At 44.4% G+C, this 9,240-nt stretch overlaps 1 protein-coding gene across 1 annotated transcript in view; it reads left to right on the top strand.

The window, feature by feature from the left end:
• Positions 1-465: 465 nt before the first annotated feature.
• Positions 466-9,240, top strand: part of PGM2 (phosphoglucomutase 2) — a 33,334-nt gene continuing 24,559 nt past the window's right edge. Inside the window, exons 1-3 of the mRNA XM_065877359.1 lie at positions 466-572; positions 4,320-4,487; positions 8,926-9,032. Of these exons, the coding sequence (XP_065733431.1) occupies positions 480-572; positions 4,320-4,487; positions 8,926-9,032 (368 nt within the window). The 5' untranslated portion in view covers positions 466-479. The remainder of the gene's footprint in view (positions 573-4,319; positions 4,488-8,925; positions 9,033-9,240) is intronic.

Raw genomic sequence — 9,240 nt, 5'->3', positions numbered from 1 at the left:
ATAAATGAACTGTCCATACACGTGTAAATTTGTTTCTGGACTCTCCATTCTGTTTTATCATCTATTTGTCTTAATCCTCCCACTTTTTCTTCTTTTTCAAGATTTTTCTCGGTTATTCTTGACTCTCAGAATTTCTACATAACTTTCAGGCTCCTTTCTGGGCTTACCCGTGCTTGGATCCCAGCTCCTGACCCGGTGCCTGGCGCACAGTAGGAACTGAATGAATAGCTGTTGTATGAATGGGGGTGACCTCGGGATCTTTCAGCACGCCCACTTCCACCTCACGCTTCTATCCCGCTGCCCCCAGAGGCGCAACTGTACACTGCAAGGAGGCTGCTCCCCGGCGGAGCACGTCATTTTCCTCCCGACACGGGTGGATCCAGAGCCGGTTCTCTCCGCCCCGCCCCCGCCCCGCCCCTCCCCGCCCCGCCGGAAGGACGATCTCGCCACCTCTTGAACTTGGTGGTGGCAGCGCAGGGATGGCGGCGGGGACAGGTGCTCCGGGAGGCGGCGGCCCCGGCATGGACGCCCGGCTGGACCAGGAGACGGCCCGGTGGCTGCGATGGGACAAGGTGAAGGGCGCCGGGGGGCTGGGAGCGCCCGGAGGAGGTGCAGGACCCCCTGCCCGCTCCCCGGGCGCCGCGCCGCCTTTCCTGCGGCGAGTGCCGGTGCAGGCGCTTCCTTCCTTCCCTCCCTTCCGCCCCGCGGGGCCGCGCTGGTCCCGCCGGAAGACCGAAGAGGAGGACGCGGCGGCGGCAAGGCCTCGTCGGTGTGGCTGGTTTGTGGCACATTTGAAGTTTGTCCAGGAAAGGTTGTCCCGGGACAAAATCAGCCATCCGGCGGGCGGGGACTGCAAGTTAGGGAGCGGGGCGGCGAGCGGGGTTGGTCTGAATGCGGCGGGGCTCAGGGGTCTTGCCTAATTGAGGCGAGCGCGCGTTCCTGCCACTCAGACCGCGGGCTCGTCCGCTGCAGTCCGCAGTGCATCCGCCACCGACCCCTATTTGTTCCCGCCTGTTCCTCAAACTCCCGGGTACTTGGCAGAGCAGCATTCCCAGGCGCTGGGTTGCAAACGTGGATCCTTTCGGTTGGACCCGCTTGGCTTCAGGCGTTTTTCTCAGGTCTCAGACTTTGCTGAGAAGAAGAAGGGGGAACCCCTTGGACACAGCACCCTAGCTTTTCACTCTCTTAGGTGTTGGAGCAAACAGAGAAGCAGGGACCGAGCTCCGGACATCACTCCCTGTCTCCTTTCTAACCTGAGTCTCTCGTTTCCTACTTGTTACGTCGTGCACGCTGTTTGTATTCCCGGAAAGTTCGTCTCAGCTCTCTTCTGCTGAACTTCTTTCTCATGTCGTTACTTATGTTTCGGGTCTGAACTTAAATGTGGCTTATGTAGAGAGGGCTTCCCTGGCTTCCAAGGGTAAATTATTTCTCTCTAATACTCTCCCTAAACAGACTGTTCTTTTTCCTCATAGCTCTTAGCGATTGGCCAAAAGCAAAAACATTTGCTTGTGGGTTTATTTGTTACTGGGCCCCAGCAAATCATATAGCCGGTGCTGCGCACTCATTCACGAACTTCCATGGTCCATAGTCCTGCACAGTGCATTACTGTGCACTGAAATAGTAGAGACCTGAAATATTTGAGTCAGTGAGGAAGATTACAAGCCCTTTCTGCAGGGGCCAGGCCTTCCTCTTCACCCTCGGGCCCCCCACTTCACATGAAATGCCAGCACATCCTGTTTCTGATGCTACTGGCAACTCCTTGGGTGGTTTTTCTTTGTAATTCTTGTGAATTCTTTAGCGGAGGGAAAGGTCTCCATTTCTGATAACTCACTACCTGGCAGTGAGTAGAAATCTTTTGAAGCCATAGTTGGTAATGAATTAGTTTCATAAAACTTTCCCTTTGAAGAAATAAAAACCCAGTTTCCACAAAATGTTGTATCTTTGTATACAGAGAGAATACCTCACTGGATAGAGGTGAGGGGGTGTTGTCCTTTTCATCTTTTTGCTACCACTCCTCTTGTTCTTTCCTCTCTCAATTTTTCCTTTGGCTTGAAACAGGCACCCAGAGGGAACTTCCTGCCAGCTAAAAGCATTGCAGCCCTGTAGTCTGATTGCCCCAAGGGTGGCGGGGCACCAGCAGGTACCCTCTGAGCATTTCCACTGTGCCTCCATCCTGTTCCTCTGGGTGCTGACAAAGGTGTCACTGCCACGTATGACTCTGATCTCTGCTGACCTTTTTATTCTTATCTTTCTGCCTCCTTTGGTTTCTCTCAAGCTATTAGGTCTTTTATAGATATCAAAGGCCAGTTAGGATTTTCCAAATCTACACTGTGAATGAAAGAATCACTGGATATTGGGTGTGACCTTGAAGTCTGTTTTCTCATTCACTCAGCAAAGCATTTATTGAACCTCTTTTACATTGCAGATCTGAGCCCTAACTTGCAGGCACCTAACAATCTGATAGGTCAGACTGTGCTCTGTGGTCAGTGGCTATTGCTTTTAACCAAAAAGGTGGGCTTTTACTTGTTTCCTTTAGAATCTGGAACAATCTGAAAATGTGGGCTTAATTCCAAAAGGTAGCATTTTATTGCAGTAGCATTTCAAAGTTTAATTATGTGGCCCTGTTTTGCCTGCATGGTCATCCACTGAGGTGATTACTGTAAGATAGAATATAAAGTACTTACTCTCTGTTACCCTGAATCCTTAATTTAAAAGTTTGATATGGAATTAATGTAATTGTCATTTTTCTGCATGCTTAACATTTTATGCAACTATTGCACCAAAAAAGGGCAATTTAAAATGAACTTAAGTGATTCGTGTGTCTGTTTGAAGCAGTTAATGTAATATGAAAGGTACTAAGTTAATGCCTACACATACAGTTTAAGCAGGACACTTAATCTCTGAGGCTTCCCCATCTATAAAATGGGGTTTTTGTTATTTGCCTGCCTCTTAGAGTCATTGCAAGATTCAAATTTGACCAGGTATGTGAAAGTATTGTACAACTTATAAAACACTACCAAAGTAAGGTGTTGATTTAAATTATATACGCTATCACTCTGGGAAAATTTGAAGACATTAGGGAAGAAAATGAACATTTGATTATTACTAGGTGCCAGATAGAAAAAGGTGTTTTACATGAATTTAATGTAAACCACTTCAAAACCACCTTGTAAGGAAGGTTATAGATTGTTCCCATTTTAGAGATGAGGAAACTGAGAATTCAAGAAGCTAAATAATCTGCCCAACAGTATAGAGTTGGTGAGTGGTGGTGTTGCTGGGATTCCATTCTGAGTGTTAGATCCCAAAACCTGTATGTTCATTCCATTTCTCCAAAAGTGCTTACCTTTGTAGGAAAGAAAATAATACTTACATTATAAAGGAAAAACGATTTCCTTTTACTCGCAATACTTCTGACACCAAATGTGTGAGTTTTTCACACCGTGCTAGTTTCCATTTCTCTGTGGACACCAACCGGGTGTCCAACAATTTAACTCAGTACAGAGTTAGCACAGACCCTCCAGCTTCAGTGCTTAGTCCCACAATATTGTCCCCACTTCAGATACCTGCAAAAGTCCCAGGTTGTCACCTCTCCTTCTGACCAACCAATGATAAACCAGGGGTCTCGTGACCCCCTTTTTGGGTTTGGTAATTGGAGGACAGCTCACAGAACTCAGGAAGGCACTTTACTTACTATTACCAATTTTATTATGAAGGACACAACTCAAGAACAGCCAGTTGGAAGAGATCCATAGGGCAAAGTATGGTGGGAAGGAGTGCAGAGCTTCAGTGCCCCTACATAGGCATGATTGATTAAATGATCAGTGATTGAACTTAATCTCCAGCACCTCCCCTTCTTGGAAGTCAGGAGGTGGGGCTGAAAGTTCCAACCATCTAATCACTTGGTTGGTTCCCAAGAGTCACATCAGTAGAATAAACTCAGGTATGGATGAAACGGGTTTGTTATGAATAACAAAAGATGCTCCTTTCATCCTAATCATTCAGGAAATTTCAAGGGTTTTATGACCTCTTTGCCAGGAACTAGGAACAAAAACTAAATAAAAACATTATATCACAATATCATGCATTATAATTTTTAAAGGACCAACTTCATATTTCAGATTTTAAAAGCATCAGAAAATTGAAAAGCCTCTACGTGTATACGTATGCATGTATATACGCTTTTCAAATACATAGATATACATATATTATAATATATATATATTTTTTTCTCCTATAGGTTAGAGTTATCGTGAGGTTTTTCTTATATTTCTGATTTTTCGTTACGTTATTCACCTGGTATGTACATTTCTGTTTTGCAGAATCCCTTAACTTTGGAGTCAGTGAAACAACTAATTGCAGAAGGTAATAAAGAAGAACTGCAAAAATGTTTTGGGGCTCGAATGGAGTTTGGGACAGCTGGCCTCCGAGGTGCTATGGGAGCAGGAATTTCTTGTATGAATGACTTGACCATCATCCAGACTACACAGGTGCCACATTTTTATATTTCTTAGTTATTCTTAACAGAGTCCCAGTGCTACAAGATAAACTGAAGCGTATTAAAAAGTTTAAGAGTTTATTTGAGCAAAAACCTATTTGAATCAGGCAATTCCAAACTGGTTAGGAACTGCTGGGGAGAAAAAATTTTTCCTTTACGCTTACAGATTCTTTGGCTGGTATTAATTAAAGTGGCATAAGACAGATTAACAGGAGAAAACAAATTTAATTACATACATATGGGAGCCTCATAAAGACAATGAGACACAAGGGCAGATTTAGCAGTTGAGGCTTCAAAGTGGAGAATGACAATAGAAGGACTTTTCAAATATATATGTATATTTATATATACAGACATATATGCATATATGTGAGTGTATATATATGGGATTTTTTTGTTTTTTTTTGCGGTACACGGGCCTCTCACTGTTGTGGCCTCTCCCGTTGTGGAGCACAGGCTCCGGACGTGCAGGCTCAGCGGCCATGGCCCACGGGCCTAGCCGCTCCGCGGCATGTGGGATCCCGCTGGACCGGGGCGCGAACCCGTGTCCCCTGCATCGGCAGGTGGACTCTCAACCACTGCGCCACCAGGGAAGCCCTATATATGTTTTTATAGCTATATTTTTCACAGGGCAGTAGAAGAGCAGATGTTTGCTAGTTAATGTTTACCTGCCATACAGATAGCTCTTTCAGATTAAAAGTTATCTCTGATAATAGTTACCTTTTGGACTTCCCTGGTGGCGCAGTGGTTAAGAATCCGCCTGCCAATGCAGGGGACATGGGTTCAATCCCTGGCCCGGGAAGATCCCACATGCCGCAGAGCAACCAAGCCCGTGCACCACAACTACTGAGCCTGTACTCTAGAGCCTGTGAGCCACAACTATGGAGCTTTCATGCCACAACTACTGAAGCCCGCATGCCCTAGAGCCTGCACGCCTCAACTACTGAGCCTGCATGCTGCAACTACTGAAGCCCACGTGCCTAGAGCCTATGCTCTGCAACAAGAGGAGCCACCACAATGAGAAGCCCGCGCACCGCAGCAAAGAGTAGCCCCTGCTCGCCACAACTAGAGAAAGCCCATGTGCAGCAACGAAGACCCAACGCAGCCAAAAATAAAAATTAACTTTAAAAAAAAAAAGTTCCCTTTCTGGTTCAGGCTCCATATCTAAATTCTTCTAGGTAGTTAAGGAAGAGGTGAAAGTTTTTCTTCAATCTGTTGGGTCTTGACTGGCCTCATTTCAAAATGATCCACATGCCAGAGTGACATGTTTTGGGGTCACATATTCTGCTCCCCCTCAGAGCGCTCCACTAACAAGAACTAGGAGAAAGACTTATAGAGAAGAGGCAGAAGCAAAGCAAGGAAATTAATAGATTGGCTACAGCTCAAGTGGGTGCCGCATTTGGGAAAGCCTTGCTGGCTGTTTGTGATTGGCTGTCCTTAAGTTGCGATTTCTTAACCTTGAGGTTTTTACAGGGTTAGGTTTTGGCTTGCTTAGTAGGCTCCTAAGGCGTTAAAGCCATCTCAGTCCAATGGCCTCCTTGTTTAATTAATTTGACTCCAGGCTCCTTCTGTATTTGACAGACCTAATTTGTTTTAATTACGGATGAGTCTTGTGGGTTTGCCTAGGCACAGGGATATCACACGTTTACTCCATAAAGTTAGGCTTGCACAGTCAGCTGAAGCGGTACCTTTTCAAACTCATACAGCAGTTCGTTCATCCGTTCATGTATTCGTTCAACAGAGGTTTATTGGGTGCCAGGCATCAGGGATATAATAATGACTGAAAGAGACGTGGAGCTTTCATTCCAGTGCCAGTCCACCAACTAAGCTGACCGACTCCTGTGTTCTTGTAATGTCTGTTACGGTTGTACAGAAGCAAGCATTGAAAAGCTTTTCTAACTGCCAGAATAACCACGAGTTATTCGTTCTATTTAGTTTTAATTTCCAGCATAGGTGGAAATTCTTGCCGAGTTCCCTTGCCTTCATTTGTGAATTTGACACGGAGAGTCCAGACCCAACTTTTAGGAATAAAGATGAAGCCTTTGATAAAACAGCCGATGCCGAGTGTCGAGAGTGCTGTTTATGAGGGAAATGAAGTGGAACAGATTGTTCTGTTTCTTCAACTGCTTAGACTTGTTAAAATTGAAGGTCACTTTAATTCCAGGAAAGAAGACGTTGGGAAAATTGACTACTGGTGATTACGTGTACTTTACGTGTACCTCCCAACATAAAGGCAGAGTTGGGCATGTTCTGGCAAAACCCTAAGAAGGAACTCTTGCATAAGGGTACAGAGTTGCCATGGGAACACACTACTGTTAAGCAGTAGGGCTCCCTAGATCTCTTTGGAGGGAAGGCTTAGAATAAAGTGAGCCTGGGAATCCTGTTCTGGTTTATGGATAACATGGGATCATGTTGATGGATAAGGTTGCCCTCTGCTCTGGTCACTAGCGCATACAACAAATCACGCAAAACATAGTAGTCTTAAACAACAACATTTATTTTGCTCACAGATCTGTAATGTGGGTGGAGCTCAGTGGGGACAGCTCATCTCTGCTGCATTTGGCATCACGTGGGCCAGCTTGGAGCCTGGAGTCATCTGAAAACTCCGTGCTTGCTGGTCTCTGGTGGTGCGAACTCTCGTCCTGTTGGTGCCCCCAAACTCACCTGGTTGTATTTAAGAAGTAGATGCCTGTGAGTCAAGAACAACCCACTAGGAAACGGGATAGAGACTAGAGGGAAATTTTTGTATTGTTTGCCTCATTGACAGAGGTTATAGTTTCCATTTAGGTTACTTAACTGAGCCATTACACATCGGTGATAGAGAACCCATTGTCTTCTGAATTAGCCACTCTGTCTTTGGATCGTTCTCATTAGAGACTGGTTTCTTTATTTTGAACCAAATCCATCTTTCTGTAGCTTTTACATATTGGTCATAGTTTGACCTTTTGAAGGTATATAAAGTTTGTTTCTTACGCTCTATGATAATATTTCCATCCCTCAGTGAGTCTCTTCTCAGGAAAAAACATGCCCCCTTCCCTTAGCCGTGCTCTCAGGTCCTCAGCCTCAGCAGGCCCCAGAGTTTTTTAGAGCAATTTGGAGATGGTAGGGATTTTAGACTAAGGCTGAATGTTTTTTTGCCCCCCTTGAACACTGGGGCCACACACAGGGGTCAACCTGGGTCAGGGAGAGAGCACTGTCACTGTTGTAAGCCTTAGAGTGTGAACATCTGTGTACCCTCAGGGGACCCCACAAAACCAGTACACGTGTTCTTATTACCTCATATCCCTCAGCCTCAGAAGATATGCCCAATGCAATATTTTTGCACAAGAAAAATTGAAGGCTTTCTAAATTGGCATCACTCTGGCAACAAAGCTGTGAAGTATTGCCCTACCAAAAGTAAGAGTTACAATTACTTTTTATAAGACTTCCTTCAATCAAAGTGAAATAAGTAGTATGAACCATCATTATAACCCAATCAACCAGAGTTCTTTTTGTTCTGTAATAAAACCTATTTTGTCGAGTAATCTAAACCTCTTGAATTCAAAGTTCACTGTTTTCTAATCTTCTATATTTCAGACTGATGTGATGTTATTGCACCCATTAAGATGCAGGAATTGTGTGTTCCACCATTTCTAGGCAGGTGGGAATAGCCCAAACTCTGCACAATTTTAATTTGTATAATGGTGGACTGATACAGCCTCCTTAAGACCTACCTGCTTGAAAACAATATCACAAGCAGAACAAGTTTAGATCAGTTAACTGTAGAAATCTTAACTGTCGAATTTCTTTTACCTACTGATGTACAGGGCAGGTGGAAATGTCTGAAACACTTCCCTGTCCTCAGACATTTTAGGCTAGTGTAAAATGAATACAGGCTTTGAAGAAAAATGACAGTAAAAATGATGCTCATAAAAGCAAACACACAGTGCTTCCTTGGTGTCGGATTCTCAGCACTTGGCATGTTTTAACTCATTTAGCTCTCATACAGCCCTTTGAAGTAGGTACTATTGTTATTCCCATTTTACAGAAGAGGAAACTGAGGCACTGAGAGATTAAGGAACTTGTCATTTGCTTGTAGGTGGGGGTAGAGTACAAGCCCACAGAGTCTGTGTGCTTTTAACCCAGCACTGAACCACCTCTAACCAGACCCAGGCACAAATCTAGGCTCTGCTATTCGTGTGTCTGAAACTGGGCAAGTCACCGAGCCTCTCTGAGTTCTAGCTTTTCCATCTGTAAAATGAGGCTTCTTGGCCAAGTTGACCTGGGATTAGTGATAATAAATACTAAATGTCCAACACATTACCTGATACATACAGATAGAAAATAAATACAGCTGTTATTTTCCTATTGTTCAGTATATATATAATATATATATAGTGTGTGTGTTAAAACATATAGTGTACTCTTTGAATCCATGGGGTATTTTTTAGGGATTTTGTAGATACCTGGAAAAACAATTCAATGACCTTAAGCAGAGAGGTGTTGTGATCAGCTATGATGCTCGAGCCCATCCAGCAAGTGGAGGCAGCAGCAGAAGGTATGTAAAGATATTTCAGAAACTCTTTTTTGTAGTATATTTTGTAGTTTTAGGTGTAATCACCATTTCAATATGTTGACTTTAAGTATGTTTGTCAGCTACATTGCTTAACTATAAAACTGATGGGCAGGGGCTTCCCTGGTGGCACGGTGGTTGGGAGTCTGCCTGCCAGTGCAGGGGACACGGGTTCGTGCCCCGGTCCAGGAAG

Source organism: Phocoena phocoena, chromosome 5 (assembly GCF_963924675.1).
Source record: "Phocoena phocoena chromosome 5, mPhoPho1.1, whole genome shotgun sequence".
NCBI lineage: Eukaryota > Metazoa > Chordata > Mammalia > Artiodactyla > Phocoenidae > Phocoena > Phocoena phocoena.
The sequence above is the reverse complement of the archived record's forward strand: the minus strand, read 5'-3'. Positions and strand labels throughout refer to the sequence as shown.